At 35.5% G+C, this 18,923-nt stretch overlaps 2 protein-coding genes and 1 pseudogene across 2 annotated transcripts in view; all 3 read left to right on the top strand.

Annotated features, from left to right (window-relative positions):
- Nucleotides 1–10,067, top strand: part of LOC126764430 (eIF-2-alpha kinase activator GCN1) — a 32,042-nt gene extending 21,975 nt beyond the window's left edge. Inside the window, exon 4 of the mRNA XM_050482113.1 lies at nucleotides 3,108–10,067. Coding sequence (XP_050338070.1) covers nucleotides 3,108–9,956 — 6,849 coding nt within the window. The 3' untranslated portion in view covers nucleotides 9,957–10,067. The remainder of the gene's footprint in view (nucleotides 1–3,107) is intronic.
- Nucleotides 10,068–11,874: 1,807 nt separating this feature from the next.
- On the top strand, nucleotides 11,875–12,685 carry LOC126764449 (putative nuclease HARBI1). Its single transcript, XM_050482135.1, has 3 exons — nucleotides 11,875–11,966; nucleotides 12,028–12,163; nucleotides 12,217–12,685. The coding sequence occupies exons 1-3, from the start codon at nucleotides 11,961–11,963 to the stop codon at nucleotides 12,588–12,590; spliced, it is 516 nt and encodes a 171-aa protein (XP_050338092.1). The 5' UTR covers nucleotides 11,875–11,960; the 3' UTR covers nucleotides 12,591–12,685.
- Nucleotides 12,686–15,080: 2,395 nt separating this feature from the next.
- LOC126764634 (uncharacterized) lies at nucleotides 15,081–18,477 on the top strand (annotated as a pseudogene).
- The last annotated feature ends 446 nt before the right edge of the window (nucleotides 18,478–18,923 follow it).

Below are 18,923 nucleotides of genomic sequence, written 5' to 3'. Positions count from 1 at the left end.
TCGCTCAAAAATCAAGGTCATGTTGACTGTTTTCTTCGATTATCGTGGTGTTGTGCATTATGAATTCCTTCCAAACGGTCAAACAGTCAACAAGGAATATTATATTATTTGATCGCCTATCCGCCTAAAAAGGCCGGAATTGTGGAAAGACAATTCTTGGTTTTTACACCACGATAATGCACCATCCCATACTGCCCTCGTAATTCGTGATCATTTCGCCAAAAACTCAACCCATATCGTTCCGCATCTGGCGCCGTGCGACTTCTGGCTGTTCACCAAGCTCAAAAGATCGCTCCGGGGACACCGTTTTTATACGAGAGAGGAGATTCAAGCCGCTTGATGCAACAAGTGCCAAAATGATTTGCATAAAATTTTTTTGGCTGAATTATTCTCTTAATTCAAATATTATGACAGAAAATAGCAAAAAAGAAAAAAAAAAACAACAAACACATGCGCAGCTGTAGCAAATAAAAATTTTCTTTAGCTCAGCTCTACTACCGCTCCCAATTTTTTGCTAACGCTACGCCAGAGCAGAGCACAGCACATCATTTTTTGCTCTCGCTACAGCTATAGTTTTTTACCTAACAAAACTCGGAGCAGAGCAGAGCACCTACTTTTACATTGTTATGCTATACCTCTGCTGTGGCTCCCGACAAAGTGAGAGCGGTAGCGATAGCACAGCAATAATTCTTGAAATTTTGCTGCTACGCTAGTAAATAAAACCCGTGAATGCAACACCTTCTAATCTAAGATTTTTCTAGCACATACTGTCTTGCCAAGTCAACTTTCGGGTTTATTATGGTAGGGATAGATATTTGGAAACAAGACAGAACCTACCGGGAATCATGGTAATAGTGGGATACAGCTACACAGTAATATAAAATTTTAAAAATTACAATGATAATGCCGAAAATCGTGGGGGAAAAATTAAAAAAAAAGGCAATATTAAAATACAGAGGTTATACGATATGTAAAATCAAGCATCTTAAAAAATGAGATTGTAGTTGTTGCTTTTACAAATCGTAGAAGACTATTGTGGCTCGAAAGAACATTGCAATTGGTCATCTACAAAATGGCGGAATATGCTGTGGACTGATGAAATCAAAGTTGCTTTTTTTAAGAAACAAGGTACGAAATGTATGTAAGTTCATTACCAAACACATATCATTCTGGGTACACTTCTAAAACTATTAAATATATTTTACTTAGCATTATGATCTCATATATTTCATTTATGCCATGGTGGACTGAATAGAGTATGTAAACCAATTGAAAGAGGTTATGTTAATGCTTATAAAAAGGTAATTTGAACAGGATAACGACCCAAAACATTCGACCAAACTAGCTTAGAAGTGCTTTGTATCAGAAGAGATCGACGGAATGTCTGGCAGTAAATCCATCAAGTAGATCTCATAATTTTGCTAGTGGTCAGGTGCCACGGACCCAAACCCACATAGAGGGTTGTCAGGATCTAATGACTCTATGAAATTTCGGTGTATGGATGTATTAAAAAAATACTTTACAACCAATTAAAGGGTGATCCATTTCGAGTTCCCTACTTCCCCTCAAAACTCAGAAACTTCAAATTTAATGGGGAATGTTTATTATTATTCGAAAGATAAATCTTTGGCATTTATTTTTGGGAGATTATCTTTTTGAAATGTTGGCTGCGGCTACGTCTGATGGTCCATCTGTTGAGTCCATTTTCCATGACTCTTTCGAGCATTTCTTCTGGTAATTGGCGAATGATACACGTAATATTTCGATCCAAAGCCTTAATCGAAGCGGTATTGATCGCATAGACTTTAGGCTTTACATATTCTCACGGTGTGAAATCACATGATCTTGGTGGCCAACCGTCCGGTCCAAAACCTTAAATTTATGCTCACCGAAGTGTTTTCTCAATAAATCCATTGATTGAAGTAAAGTGGGAAGTGCCGTCGTCAAATAGTCGGTTATCATGGCACGATAACCGTCGCTATTGATGGTTACGTTTTCACCAGCATCATTTTTGATGAAATATGGACCGATGATTTTACTGGTCTACAAACCACACCAAACCATTGTTTTTTCTAGATCAAATGACAGCTCTTGAATCTCTTCAGGTTGTTATTCGTTACAAATGCAACAATTTTGCTTGTTTACAATCAGAATCTTGGTAGCACATGAAAATTTTAATTAGCCCTGCTCTCGTACCTTCTTCTTTATTGGCGTAGACACCGCTTACGCGTTTATAGCCGAGTTAATAAGAGCGCGCAAGTCGTTTATTCTTTTCGCAACGTGGCGTCAATTGGATATTCCAAGCGAACTCTCCAACTCCAACGGATTAGAGGTCTTCCTCTTCCTCTGCTTCCCCCGGCGGGTACTGCGTCGAATATTTTCAGAGCTAGAGTGTTTTCGTCCATTCGGACAACATGACCTAACCAGCGTAGCTGCTGTCTTTTAATTCGCTGAACTATGTCAATGTCGTCGTATATCTCATACAGCTCATCGTTCCATCGAATGCGATATTCGCTTGGCCAATGCGCAAAGGACCATAAATCTTTCGCAGAACCTTTCTCTCGAAAACTGGCAACGTCGACTCATCAGTTGTTGTCATCGTCCATGCCTCTGCACCATGAGCAGAACGCGAATAATGAGTGACTTATAGAGTTTGATATCAATATCAATAACGAGAATAATGAGTGACTTATAGAGTTTGATATCAATATCATCGGCATACGCCAGCAGTTGTACACTAGTATAAAAGATTGTACCTGCTCAATTTCAAAATTTGGCGCATGGTGAATATTTGGTCGGTTGTTGATTTGCCAGGTTTAAAGCCACACTGATAAGGTCCAATCAGTTGGTTCACGGTGGGCTTTAATCTTTCACACAAAGCGCTCGATAGAACCTTATACGCGATGTTGAGGAGGCTTATCCCACGGTAGTTAGCGCAGAGAAATTTGTATATATTAAAAAAATAAAATAGTTTACTATATAAACATACGTAGAAATAGCATACAATTTCTTTTAAATGTTATTGAATTCTTAGTTCGTGTTTTTAAAATTTCACTTATTATAACTTTTAATAACTATATCCTTCTGAAAAAAATATTTCTTTGTAGGGCGCAGGATACTTAAGTTGCAACGGAATTTCTGACAAGGAAACACCAATTGTATTACATCTCGCTATGGAACTTTTTTCGAAAGCGTTACAGACTGAAATTCAAGAAAGGGTTATTTGCTGCACTTTGGATATGTTTAGCTTGTGGATGTTAAAATTTATTGGTGAATTACCAAAATCAATCATCGATATCTTTAAAAGGGGATTGGATCTAAAAACGACTACGCAAACAGTAAGAATATCATATCTTCAATGGTTTTTAGCTGGTCTTAACAATGCAAAATTACACCATGAGCTCAATTTGACACCCCTACTTATAAAAATAGTAGAGAAAGGATTACAAAGTCCTCTACAAATTTCACTTGTATGTGAATCGGTTTGCGCTACTTGCATCATTATACAAACAATTACAATAACTAGCGATCCCTTATTTGGAAGTTTTTGGAACACTATATTTGACGTTAATAAGCTGATATTTTTTTCCGAACGATTCATGGCAGCTGCACCCCCTGAAACATTATGCTACGTATCATTGATGGCTGAAAAATTATTAACGCAATACTCTGATAAACTTAAAGGTTCATTGAATGTTCTATTTAAGGCTATAGTTTATAATTTAATTTCAAATTCCGAAAAGCTGAGAACATATACTCTGAGTTTGCTCCCAAGATTGATGAATGCAATCGAGGGTGTAGATTATATTAATAATATTATGGTCGAACTAGAAAATCAGTTAGATAATATTAAATTTAGTACCGATCATGATGGTTATCATGAAGAAAATCTTGCTACTTCAAATATTTTAGTAGAAATAATGCAAAGTATTTGTAATTTTGAACAAATTCCTGGTGAAGCTAAAAAACTAGCTTTGCAGGCTCTACTTATATGCCATCACCCTGGTGTGTTTTGTAACAACTCGGTTTTCTGGGAAACCATTTTAAAAAGCAAGTTTAATTTTGATCCAGAAATATTTGTTTCGGTTAATGCTAAAGAAATTACAAATATAATAATAGATAAATTTCAATTGAAAAAAACCTATGAAAATTCCATTTCTACAATTATTCGACTAAGTCCTGGGAAATTATTACCAATACTAATGCAAAAAATTATAACGGATTTAATAAGTGTTGAAAGTAGTGATATTACTGAAGAGGAATACTACATATATTTAACACCAAAACAAGAGATGTCCGATGAGAAAGCTGTTAAAAGTGATATATATGGTACAACTGGACACGGGCGAGAAAACAAACATCAAAACGAAAAAACAATCAGTAGTGAAAGTGAGAAAAAACGATATAAGGGCAAAACAAACCTATCAGAACTTTCACAAAAACAGCAAGAGGCTATTAAAAATCAAATTGAAAAAGAAAATTATACGAAAGAACGTGTTGGCCTTCTTAATAAAAAGTTAAAATGTGCCATATCTATGTTAGAGGCGGCATTCGCAGGAAATCCTAAAGCAGTTTCATTACATTTTCACAAGTTATTAATGCAACTATTAAAGTTACTTTCATGTCCAATCGCAGGAGAATCGTTGGCAAAACTTTATTTCAAATTACGAGAAGCATGCTTTGAAGATAGCTTCGAATTGGGTAGAAATATAGCTTTAATGACTTTACGTCTAGAAAACCCACGCTTAGATCTACCAAATGAATGGATAACAAATGATATGAACGAGATCATCAAAAGTATTTTATTTAACATTAATAAAATCTTACTACACCATCATACTGATGACAGTGAAAATGCATCAAACCCTCTATTTAGTGCCCCGTCCTTCACATATACATTTGAGTTTTTAAAACGAGCGTTTGCGACAAATTTCGTAGCGAACAGCGAAGAATTGTTGTTGATTGGTATTCAATTGATTGAAAGTCATGCTCAAATTAGAGGCTTTACGGTGTTTGGTGAAGTTACAGACTACAATCATCCTAAGTACATGCCTCGTTTAGAAATGTCGAAATTATTACTCAATTTGATAAATATTTACCAAGGAAGAGTTCAAACACAAGCCGTAGGTGCAATTTTGGAAGTGGCAAATTTAAGTTCTGGCGAAGACTACTGCGCATATGCTACCGACGATGAGATAGAGCTATTTTTAAATTCATTGGAAAACAGCAAAGAGTCAGTAAGAGAAGTTGCCTTGAGGGTTCTAAAAATTATTAAAAAAGTTATTTTGATTAACAATGAAATGCACCAAAATTTAATTTCACGCTTGAAACTTCTATTGTGGATTGCTATATATGATACTTCGGATGAAAATCGCAAATTAGCTTCAGATTTGTGGGAAGCGGCTAAATTTGCACCACCTGAATTAGATGATGTACTTTTGCTTGTTACACATAAGGAGCTATGTATACAAAAAGCTGCTTCTGCATCTCTAGTGCAATTACTTTTCACTAACCATCAACAGGTAAAATATACAATAAAATCCTTACTCGATATATACAGAGAAAAACTGACCATGATTCCTCCTAAATTGGATCAATTCGATCGAGAAATTTTTCCTGCTATAGATCAATGGGAGCCTCGAAGAGGAATTTCAATATCAATATCACAAGTTTCGAAATTTTTTGATGTTGACGACGTTAACGAAATTATGCAATTTATGGTAGCGCAAGGATTTAGAGATCGTAATGAAACTGTCCATAAAGAAATGCTTGCCTCTGCCCTTTGTATAGTGGATTGTCATGGAAAAGAAACTATAGTCAATTTGTTACCTGTTTTCGAAGACTTTTTAGACAAAGCACCGAAATCACAAAGCTACGATAACGTTAGACAAGCTGTGGTCATTTTAATGGGATCATTAGCTCGACACTTAGAAACTGATGATACTCGAATTGAACCAATAGTGCGAAGATTAATTTCAGCTCTGTCAACACCTTCTCAACAAGTACAGGAAGCTGTGGCTAATTGCTTACCACATTTAGTTTCATCGGTAAAAGAGAAAGCTCCTGAAATTATAAAAAAATTATTGCAACAACTAATAAAATCTGATAAGTATGGAGAGCGGAGAGGTGCAGCTTATGGAATTGCGGGCATTGTAAAAGGCTTGGGGATTTTGTCATTGAAACAATTCGATATAATGTCAAAACTAACGACATTTATACAAGAAAAAAAAAATTATAAATCACGAGAAGGTGCACTTTTTGCTTTTGAAGTATTATGTACAATGCTTGGACGTTTATTTGAGCCTTACATTGTTCATGTACTACCTCATCTATTGCAATGTTTTGGAGACTCTTCTCAATACGTTAGGCAAGCGGCTGATGATACGGCAAAAGTAGTTATGGGCAAACTTTCCGCACATGGAGTTAAACTTGTTCTTCCATCTTTACTTAATGCGTTAGATGAAGATTCCTGGCGAACGAAGACAGCTTCGGTTGAACTTCTGGGAGCTATGGCTTTTTGTGCACCCAAGCAATTGTCATCATGTTTACCTAATATAGTTCCAAAACTAATCGAAGTACTTGGTGACTCACATACTAAAGTGCAGGAAGCTGGTGCTGATGCCCTCAAAGTCATAGGATCCGTAATAAAAAATCCCGAAATTCAAGCTATTGTTCCCATATTGTTGACGGCTTTAGAAGATCCATCAAAAAATACTTCAAATTGTTTGCATAGTTTACTTCAAACAAAATTTGTACATTTTATAGATGCACCATCTTTGGCCCTAATAATGCCTGTGGTTGAGCGAGCTTTCATGGATAGATCTACCGAAACTCGAAAAATGGCAGCTCAAATCATAGGTAATATGTATTCCCTTACCGATCAAAAGGATTTAGTGCCATATTTACCTAATATAATTCCTGGTCTAAAGATGTCTCTGCTTGATCCCGTGCCGGAGGTTAGAGCAATTTCTGCCAGAGCATTAGGAGCTATGGTTCGTGGAATAGGTGAATCTTCATTTGAAGATCTACTACCATGGTTGATGCAAACCTTGACATCAGAATCTAGTAGTGTCGATCGCAGTGGAGCAGCTCAAGGTCTTGCCGAAGTTGTTGGTGGTTTAGGAGTGCAAAAGTTACATCAATTAATGCCTGATATTATTACAACAGCGGAGAGAACAGATATTGCGCCACATGTAAAAGATGGATATATAATGATGTTTATATATATGCCAGGACCTTTCCCGAACGATTTTACTCCTTATATTGGCCAAATAATTAATCCTATATTAAAAGCATTGGCTGATGAGAATGAGTATGTTCGAGACACCGCATTAAAAGCTGGGCAACGCATAGTGAATTTGTATGCCGAATCTGCAGTGATGCTTCTTCTTCCTGAACTAGAAAAGGGTTTATTTGATAACAACTGGAGAATACGGTTTAGTTCTGTTCAATTATTAGGAGACTTGCTATACAGAATATCAGGCGTATCTGGGAAAATGACTACAGAAACAGCAAGTGAAGATGATAATTTTGGAACCGAACAGTCTCATACCGCCATAATAAGATTTTTAGGCGAAGAGAGACGAAACAGAGTCCTTTCAGGTCTTTATATGGGTCGGAGTGATGTATCACTGATGGTACGACAAGCATCACTACATGTTTGGAAAGTTGTAGTAACAAACACACCACGCACACTAAGAGAAATCTTACCCACATTATTTAGTTTACTTTTAGGATGTTTGGCAAGCACTAGCTATGATAAACGTCAAGTTGCTGCGCGAACTTTAGGAGATTTGGTGAGAAAATTGGGAGAGAGAGTACTTCCCGAAATAATACCAATATTAGAGAAAGGACTTAATTCAGAACATCCTGATCAACGCCAAGGAGTCTGCATTGGCCTATCGGAAATAATGTCCTCAACTTCTAAAGAAATGGTATTGTCGTTTGTCAACAGTCTAGTTCCAACAGTAAGAAGAGCTTTATCGGATCCTTTACCTGAGGTGAGAGGAGCGGCGGCAAAAACTTTTGAATCTTTACATTCAACTGTTGGTTCACGTGCTTTAGACGATATTTTACCTTCAATGCTTGAGGGGTTGAACGACCCTGATCCAACCGTTGCAGAGTATACATTAGATGGCCTTCGCCAAGTCATGACAATTAAATCTCGAGTGGTATTGCCATATCTTGTTCCCCAACTAACAGCACCTCCTGTAAATACAAAAGCCCTTTCCATATTAGTTTCGGTGGCGGGGGATGCATTAACAAAATATCTTCCAAAAATTTTAGATGCTTTACTTCATGCACTTTCCGATGCACAAGGCACTGCCTATGAGTACCAAGAATTAGATTATTGTCAAGCAGTAATACTGTCAGTTACAGACGAAATCGGTGTTCGAACAATTGTCGACACTCTAATGATGTCAGCAAAATCTGATAGCATAAATATAAGAAAATCGGCGTCGAGTTTACTTTGTGTATTCTGTACACACACTCCAGGAGATTATTCTCAATATGTTCCACAATTGTTACGCTGTTTATTACGTCTAATGGCTGATTCTAATCGCGACATATTACAAAATTCATGGGATGCGTTAAACTCAGTTGTAAAAACTTTGGATTCAACCCAACAAATTTCTCTAGTGTGTGACGTAAGACAAGCTGTTCGATTTGCTTCGAGCGAAATTAGAGGTTCCGAGATGCCGGGGTTTTGCCTTCCAAAAGGAATTACACCTCTACTTCCCGTGTTTCGAGAAGCAATTTTAAATGGAATGCCAGATGTTAAAGAAAATGCTGCTGAAGGATTAGGTGAAATTATTTCTCTAACAAGTGCTCAGTCTTTACAGCCATCTGTTGTTCAAATAACTGGGCCGCTAATTCGAATTCTAGGAGATCGTTTTAATGCAGGTGTCAAAGCAGCTGTACTGGAAACGTTAGCTATTTTATTGAGAAAAGTTGGAGTCATGTTGAAACAATTTTTACCACAGTTACAAACAACATTTCTGAAGGCTTTACATGACTCGAATAGAAGTGTTCGCATGAAAGCTGGACAAGCAATATCCGAATTGGTTATCATACATTCACGGCCAGATTCGATTTTTAATGAAATTCATAATGGGATAAAATCTAATGATGATCCGTCCGTGCGAGAAACTATGTTAGCGGCAATACGTTTAAGTATTAATTTGGCTGGAGGAAAAATGTCTGAATGTTTAAAACAACAATTAAGCGCTACTCTTCTGAATATGATAGGACATTCAGAAGACATTACTCGATCTGCTTCTGCAGGTTGTTTAGGAGCACTTTTGAAATATTTATCAATTCAACAAGTGGATGATTTATTAGAGCTTCAAATCTTCGTTGCTGGAAATGGTGACGGACTATTAAAACACGGACGAACCGCAGTTTTGTTTGTGGCATTAAAAGAAAGTCCTACGATTATTATTTCGAAATATGAGTCCAAGTTGATTGAATTTATTACTTCCAGTATTGCATCAGATAAAATAAATATTGCAAGCAGTGGTGTTCGCGCAATGACGTGCTTGTTGCACTTTTATATGTCGAATAATATTATGTTCTCTCCAATAATAGTTTCATGCTTTACAAGGGCTATGAATCACAAAAGCAACGAAATAAAACAGATTGTTGCTAAAAGTTGTAATTACTTGGCAAAAACGTTAGCTATAGATAAGATGAGCTCAGATGTTATTAAACAGCTCGTACCAATGCTAGTTAACGGTACCAAAGAAAAAAATGGCTATGTAAAGTCTAATTCCGAGATAGCTTTAGTTTCAATTTTGCATCTCCGTGAAAACGATACTACTTTTAGTTATGTCTGTCAACTTTTAGAAGTTGGTGCAAGGGATTCCTTAAATGAAGTTGTGAACAAAGTCTTGCGTAAGGTCGCTGTACAAGCTATTGATAAAGATGAAGAATTCGATGATACAATATTGAATTGAAAGTATGAATACGCCCTACTAAAGTTTTTCGAAATTATTTTGTTTTATGTACTGTAAATGATTAATTAATTAATTTCGAAATAAAAACAAAAAAAAAATATTAATAAGTTATTGTCTGCATTTTGAATATATATAATAAAAGATAAACGAGATGACGTCATTATGATTAAAAACTATCTTTTTGATTTGATTTAGTTCAAAGACGATAGGCATATATGCATTGGAAAGTAAAATTAAACTCCCACTACGTACATGTAAAGTAAGTAACCACAAAATCGCCGACTTGGTGAGACTATCTCTAAAAGAAGCCTCTAGAGATAGTTACGATATTGTCACAAATGCGAAGAATAAGTATGAATATAGAATTATATATAACTGCGGAGAGAACAGATATTGCCCCACATGTCAAAGATGGAAATATAGAGATCTTTATATACAGTGGCTCACAGCTTATTTCATGATTCAAATGAATTTACAAAATTTGAAATGTTATATCTTGACAACAAAAACACATATCAAAATAATGCGAACTCCTAGTTGTTAATACGAATGTGCAGTTTATAAAAGATACTCCATTTATTATTTTTATTTATTACTTAATAACTTATAAACAAAAACCAGAAACGTAAACAAATTTCATATCACAGCTTATTTCATGCAGTGTACTTTTAATTAAAAATAAGATAAATAATTTGTTTAAAACTTGTGTAATACTTAGTAGCTTTAAAACAGCTTTTAGTCTAGCTGGCATGGACTCAACTAGTTTTTTTTTTGTACTTTCTGTTCCAATTTTGTTCCACTCTTCCAAAATGGCACTTTTTAGCTGTTCCTTGTTACTGATGCGGTGTTTACGGATGTTATTTTCTAACAAAGACTATAAATTCTCGGTCGGGTTCATGTCAGTTGACTGGGTCGGTGGACTCATTAAATGTCAGGTCTGTACTATTGACGCTTTGTGTTTAGGATCGTTGTCCTGATAAAACCGGAAATTTGACGGATCCCAAGTTTCTCGGCACTTTGGATTAAATTTTCTTTTAATATATTAAGGTACCAAAATACCAAATTTCCAACGCCGGCTGCAGACATACATGTCCATACCATAACACTGCCTCCACCATGTTTAACAGTTGGCCTAATGTTACATCTTTGAAGCTCAGTATTGGGTTTCCTCCACACGTAAGCCATTCCATCTGAACTGAAAAGGTTGAATTTCGACTCGTCAGCAAAAATTACAGTATTCCAGAAGTTAAAATCTTTGGTTTCCAGCTCCCTTGCAAAGGTAACTCGGCTTAGTTGGTTTTTTTTGCTAATGAATGGCTTTTTTCGGGCTACTCGGCCATTGAAGTCATGCGCACGTAGTACCCGACGCACAGTTTCAGCACAAAATGATTTCCCTAGCTCCTCCTGAATCTGTGTACTTAACTTTGGAACTGATAGTCTCGGGTAAATACTGGGGGCAAAATTGATGTGCTACGTATACGAAAAAGCCTTCGTGATCACTCAAATCCATTCCAGCTTCCAAATGCAAAGTAAGCCATAGTTTTTTCACAATTGAATTGCTTTTTAATAATGTTTATTGCAGATTCATAAGTTATTTTCGATTAAAAAAAGAAGCATTTTTTTTTACTGAATGAGATGAAGGAACATTTCCACAAACGTGTGCAAGGATCGGCCATACCTCCTATATTAAAATTATGCGCAACTCTGCGTTTCCTTGCTGACGGTGGTTATCAAAAATGCAGTGGAAATGATTTTAACATTGGGTTGGCGCAACCTACGATATCTTTAGTAATTAAAGAGGTTCTAAATATAATTGAAAAACGTATTTGTGCCCAATGGATTAAAATTCAAATGACTGAGGAGGAGCAAAACGCTTCAAAAGTTTCATTTTATTCTTTTCCCGGGAGTAGTTGCATCGACGGAACTCATGTTCGCATAATTTCACCAAGAAAAGAAGTGCAACATCTTTATCTTAACAGAAAGGGCTACTACAGTTTAGACGTGATGATTGTATGTATAAAATCTGAATTAATATTAGAAACAAAATGGTATAATTTCTTAAAATTTTTAGCTTTGTGATTATAAAATGTCTATTCGGTATGTGGATGCTAGGCATGCAGGCGCAAATCATGACTCTTTTGTTTTCAATGTTAGCGATTTGAAAGTGCATTTACAGAACAACATACCGAATAACACTTGGATCTTGGGTAAGACTTTATCGTATTTATTGCTAAATAAGTGGAGTAATGTAATTTCTTAGGCGACGCTGGCTATCCTCTGCACAAATTTTTAATGACGCCTTATCGCATGGCGGAAGCTTCTTCACCCCAAGCACGCTACAATACAGTACACTCAAAGGTCCGGAATATTGTAGAGCGGACAATTGGTGTACTCAAGAGTAGATTTCGATGTCTTTTATCTGTACGAGGTTTACATTACACTCCTGAAAAGGCTACGCAAATTGTGAATGCTTGTTGCGCATTGCACAATATTTTCCAACACTTTCAAGTGGAATCTCCGGAAGAAATACCATCTACTTCAAATACTACAATGACCAATGATGTTTTGGACATAGAAAGAGAAGAAGAGGATACGGCTCGAATAATTCGCAATAATATTATGACTTCCCTCTAAATAATTAAAATATTAAATTTCATTTATTCTTTCTAATGTGCTATTTATTCAGGCATATATTTAAATTTTATTTAAATAAATTCATTAAATAACAATATCACTTAATTTTTTAATGTAAACGTAAACTATGGTACAAAAATATAACATATCACTTCATTCCAGAATAATCAAAACTAAAATAAAAAAAAAATATTACTTTGTGTTTTAAATAACCAAAAAAAATCTTTGCGAAGATTTTAATTTAGCAATTTTGAGGCGATGCACCTCAATTTGAATTTATTGTTTCCAAATTGTGGCTTTCCTCTTCCTACTTCTGGAAACTTCTCCATTAACTCCACCAATTTTTCGAATTGCTTTTTTGTTGCAACTTTATTTTTTCTAAAAATTTATAAAAAATAAAAATATTAATTAAAATTAATTTAACATTAATTAAAATAGTTATTTTACCCGTCCTCCATTTTTCTTTAATATTTTTTTTGTATTTCACTGCACGAATGTTGAACTTCAACTGCTATTAAGCAGTTGAAGTTTATTTATATACTAGTCAACCCCACTTGTACAGAGTTGAAAACCGCAATACCAAAAAAAGTTGAAGTTCGATCATACTTCAACCGCAATTTATTTTTGACGGATTGAGTTGAAGTTGGCAATACCGAATTTTTAAACTTCGACTGAAAGCAGTTGGGTTGAAAACCGCAATAGGGGCATTAGAAATGCCTAGTACCGTAACCCAAGCAACGGGATTACGATAAAGATTTTTCTCTTTATATTGAGTATATTCGAATAACAACTAATAAAATCGGATAAGTATGGAAAGAGGAGCGGTGCTTCTTATGGAATGGTAGACATTGTGAAAGGCTCGGGAGTTTTGTCATTGAAACAATGCTAAAATAACGACATACACAAGGTGCGTTCCAAAGAAAACAAAAAAAAAAACAACAAATGGTCTTTTCTGCTAAATCAATTTATTTTATTCAAAATAGTCTTCTTCTGCGTCAATACAGCTTTTTGCACGGTCCAAACCGAGTGTTTTAGCTCGTTGGCCGGTATGGCCAGTATGCCGGTGCAAGCCTTTTGAATGGCCTCTACATCTGCATAACGCTTTCCTTTCATGGGCAAATGCATTTTTCCGAAAAGGAAGAAGTCGCACGGTGCCTAATCAGGTGAATACGGGGAGTGGTTAATGGTTAAAATATGATTTTTGGTCAAATAATCGTCCTTCGAATATTGGAATCTGAGCAATTTTTGGTCGTCAGTCAATTTGTGCAGAACAAACCGTTCGGTCAAAACACGATAAATCGATGTTTTGGAGATGTTCAATTCCATTTCCATGAATTTGAATCATGATTTCGGCTGATTTTTGATAAATTCAAGCAGAGTTTCGATATAATTTCCGGTGTTACGGATTTTGATTGGCCCACATGTTGATCGTCATTTATGTCCTGACGACCACTATGAAAACGTTGAAACCACTCGTGCACTCTGCTACGGGATAGGCAATCGCCGTCATAAACTTGTTTCATCAATTTAAACATTTCGGTAAAAGTTTTACCAATTTTAAACAAAATTTAATGATGGCTCTTTGTATTGCATACTGAGGCTGAAAACGTAATAACTTCACTTCCAATCGATGAAATGTCTTACTGGACAATCGCCACCAGGGGGCGCTAGATTCAAAAAGTCCGGTTTACTTTAGAAAGCACCTTGTATACAAGAAAAAATTAAAAATCACAGGAAGGCACACTTTTCGCTTTTAAAGTATAACGTACAATCTCTGGACGTTTATTTGAGCCTTTCATTGGTCAAGTACTTAGGATGCTTTAGATGAAGATCCCTGGCAAACAAAGACAGCATCGTTTGAATTCTGGGAGTAATGGCATTTTGCGGACCCAAGCAGTATTTACCTAACATAGTTCCAAAATTAATCGAAGTACTTGGTGACTCATCAGGGAGCCGTGCTGATGCACTCAATGCCAATATTCAAGCTATCTTTCCTATATTGTTGACAGCTTTAGAAGATCCATCAAAAAATATTTCAAAAAGTTTGACAGTTTATTTAAAAAAAAATTTTACATTTTATAGATGCAACATTCATAGATAAATCTACTTAGTTGCGAAAATGGCAGCTCGAATCGTAGGTAATTGTACTCTCTTACCGATCAAAAGTGCCATGTTTACCTAATATAATTCCTGGTCTAAATATATCTCTGATTAATCCCGTGCCGGAGGTTAGAGCAATTTCTGCCAGAGCTTTAGGAGCTATGAATCTTCATTTGAAGATCTACTACCATGGTTGATGTAAACCTTGACATTGGAATCTGGTGGTGTCAATCGTAGCTGCTCAAGGTCTTGCCGAAGTTGGTGATTTAGGAGTGCAAAAGACAACAGATATTGTAGATATATGCCAGGGCCTTTCCCTAATGATTTTAGTAATTATATTGCCCAAATAATTAATCCTATATTAAAAGCATTGGCTGATGATTGGCATAGCGAATTTATATGCCGAATCAGCAGTGATGCTTCTTCCTCCTGAACTAGAAAAGGGTTCATTTGATAACAACTGAATAATACTATTAGTTCTGTTCAATTAGACTGATGTTAAAGAAAATGTTGCTGAAGGATTGGATGAAATTATTTTTCTAACAAGTCTTTACAGCCATCTGTTGTTCAAATGTAGTTACAAACAACATTTTTGCTGTAATAAAATATATAGATAAATCACACATACGAGTAACAGTTGATACATTTACTGAACTATCTTCTGAACACTCTCCTGTACTAATAAGGATATGTGAACAACCCATATTCGTTGATCCAAAAGAGGGTCTAACATCTTATAAAAAGAATTGGATAAAATACAAAAAATAAGTGAGTAGCCACATTAATATTGAGTACAAAATAAATACAGGAAGAAATATTGACGAAAACATAAGAGAACTCAATGATATAATAACTAGCGCAGCTGTCTTAGCCACACCAAACAAAACATATAACCCGCTTGGTTTCAGAAAAATCTCTAATAGAAAAATAGAAAAGCTTGTAAATGAAAAAATGCGTGCAAGACGAGAATGGAAGATAAATCGCTTCCCCTCTACTCGGTTTCAATTAAAATCAGCTGTAGGTAAATTAAAAAAAGCCCTTAAACATGACGAAGAAATCAAAACTGAAATGTATATAGAGAAGCTGTGTCCAAATTCAAACAAACAAAATTCCCTTTGGAAAGCCCAAAAGTCCATGAAGCCACCAATTGACCCCAACATGCCTATACGAGTGGGAATTTGGGCTCGAATTGACGAGGAAAAAGCAAATCACCTAGAAAAGGTAGTTCAACCTAATTTCCCAAAGAAAAAACCCTAAAAAGTCACAAGGACATGATAATACATATTACCCCAAAAATGTTAATTGAATTTCCAAATATTGCTGTAAAAGGATTTTCTTTGCTTTTTAATGCAATTCTGAGTCGCGGCTACTATCCAATTTCACGGAAAAAATCGCAGATTATGCAGATAGATAAACCTGGGAAAGACTTAACACAGCCGTCTTCATACAGACCAAATAGTCTTCTACCCTGTCTTTCTAAAATATTTGAAAAGGGTTACTATCAAAGATGTCTCCTTTCCTCCACGAAAATAATATAATATCAACGCACGAATTCGGGTTTCATGAAAAACATGGCACGTCAGAGCAAATAAATAGAATTACTAACGAAATAAGAAAAGTATTTGAGCACAGAAAGTACTGTTCAGTTATATTTCTAGACGTTGCTTTGATAAGTTGTGGCATGAAGACCTCGTATATAAGATAAAAAAAATTCTACCTTTAGAATTGTATAAAACATTGGAGTCTTATTTAAAAAATAGACAATTTATGGTAAAAGTGGGTACCACAAGGCAGTGTTTTAAGCCCTAAACATCATATATACAGCAGATCTTCCAACAGCTAATAATGTATTAACTTCAACTTTTCCGAATGACACAGCTTTAGTGAGCTGTAACAATTGCCACATTTTAGCATCAAGAATATTATAGCCCTGACAGACGAGCAAAATTAATGCGCCTTAAGCAAAGCAAATGCGAATTGAAATTTTATGGTAACAGACGGCAGACTTGTGAATTTCGACAGCTGATTGTGAAATTTGTTTATTTATTAAAAAAAGCGAAATAGAAATGGATAAAAGGAGATTATTAATGGCAATTTTGTTATTCTTAGAAAATCAAAAAGAATATAACGAAAAAATCTGTTTATTACTAAATGAGTTAAAACAAAATAGAGTGAAAGTAAAAGCAATTCTTGATTGTAACGCAAGCTTAAGAACTGGGATTACAATCGCTCAGTCACACATACGAAATGTTTGGAAATTCGTAAGTAAATAAATATTTTAATTTGGGATTGAAATAAAAAAATTTGTATTTGAAATACCGAAGTGATAAAGTTTGGGAGCACGATATTCCTGCAATGGATGTAGCAAGGTTTAAGGAAAACTTTCGCGTAGATAGAAGCACTTTCCAAAAATTGTGCGAAAAAGTAAAAAATATCGGTAAAATGGATAGCAACATGCGGCGCTGTATCCCACTTGAAAAAAGAGTAGCTATTGCACTCTTTTCATTGGGTTCGGCAGCAGAATATAGAAGCGATAGTCTTGCGGATTGCATTGATGCATATCCCCCACATCCACAAGAACTAAAAATATATGTCGAAGGGCTCAAAATGATGGGATTTCCACAATGTTTTGGTGCTGTAGATGGTTGTCACATTGAAGTTCAGCCCAAAAAAGACGAAGCCGTAGATTATTATAACTACAAAGGATGGTATTCGGTCATTTTGTTGGCAAGTTGCGATCACAGGTAAATTTGTGACTACATTGATTTTCATACACATGTGTTTACATTTTTTATTACTTGCAGATCAAAGTTTACGTACATAAATATAGGATCCACAGGACGAAACAATGATTCCTATATATTTGAGAGGAGCTCCCTTAAACATTTCCATGAGCACGCTGGTATTTTTAAACAAAATAACCAAGCAATTGAAGGCATCAATGTACCGGTGCTTCTTATTGGCGACTCAGCCTTCCGTTTATCACGTCACATGATGAAACCATACCCATATGTGGCTAATCAAACTCCAGTAGAAAAGCTCTATAACTATCGACTGTCCAAATGTCGCCGAGTGATTGCGAATGCTTTTGGTCAGCTTAAAGCGCGCTTTCGTTAAATTGGAAGAGGCTTGCAAGTAACTCCTAAAAATGTCAATATTATAATTAGAGCGTGTTGCGTTTTGCACAATTTTCTAAAGATTGAGAACGATGAAGTTTCTTCAGTTTGGATTCAAGACGCAGCAGAAGATGCAACAAGACATCAACCCAATTACATATAGATACAACAAGATTAGGAGAAAATGATTCAACAGCGACAGCAATTAGGAATGCCATCGCAATGAGTTTCCAAAACGGTACAAAACACTTTGCTTACCGCAGTAGCTATTTTGGAATACAAATACAAAATACAATATTTAGTTTAAATCCATTAATTATTACATTTTTTCTAAAATTAATATTCAGTTCAAATTCATTTTATTATTAAATTTTTTCTGAAATTAATATTAAGTTTAAATTCATTTTTATCATAATCACATTATTTACATGTTTTCTAAAATAGTTTTCATAATACCTATAAACTCTTTTGTATTACTACTTTGTTCTTCAATTGCAGTAACAACTCTCTCAGTCAATATTTTCCCGTTCTCCACCACTGTCTTCAGCAATTCGTTAGCGAAGCATTTCAATTTTGTCGAAGAATGTCTAGCGAATTGGCATCAAAATGTGAATGAACAGAAGTGTAAGATCTTCCATTTTCGCTACGACCAAAAATGTGCCCGGCAATAAAAATAAACAATATTTTAGTACCCCAAGAGAACGAAGTAACATATCTTGGTATTCACCCAGATAGAAGGCTCAAGTGGAGAAAACATATCTCTAGTAAAATTACATGTATGAAGATTAGCGCTGCAAATTTAATTTGGATTTTAAATAAAAACTCTAAACTTAGCCTAGAAAACAAAGGGCATTCTCTTGCTCTTGAAAGATTGCACGGTGCAAAAACCCTATACCGAAATATGCAAGGCCAAGAGAGCACCCATTCTAGTAATAATAGATTGTCAAAAAAGTCTTGCGGTATTTTCGCTAGTTGGCGCTGAAAGCGCGTAGTTCTAGTTTTATTCGTCGCATTCGGGCCATGCTATACCTTTTTGGAAAGCTCATTTCACGCGCTAACACGTGTTCAATTGATTGTCGTTTCTTTTAAGTCGTTCGTGAGTTATAGCGTCGCAAAC

The sequence above is a fragment of the Bactrocera neohumeralis genome, unplaced genomic scaffold (assembly GCF_024586455.1).
Source record: "Bactrocera neohumeralis isolate Rockhampton unplaced genomic scaffold, APGP_CSIRO_Bneo_wtdbg2-racon-allhic-juicebox.fasta_v2 cluster09, whole genome shotgun sequence".
Classification (NCBI taxonomy): domain Eukaryota; kingdom Metazoa; phylum Arthropoda; class Insecta; order Diptera; family Tephritidae; genus Bactrocera; species Bactrocera neohumeralis.
This window is presented reverse-complemented; position numbering and strand designations above follow the sequence as displayed.

Bases quoted from the DNA above. Each gene is read 5' to 3' on its own strand.
- LOC126764449 (XM_050482135.1), top strand. The intron at 12,164-12,216 runs GTAAGACTTTAT...GTAATTTCTTAG, and splicing joins GAATAACACTTGGATCTTGG to GCGACGCTGGCTATCCTCTG.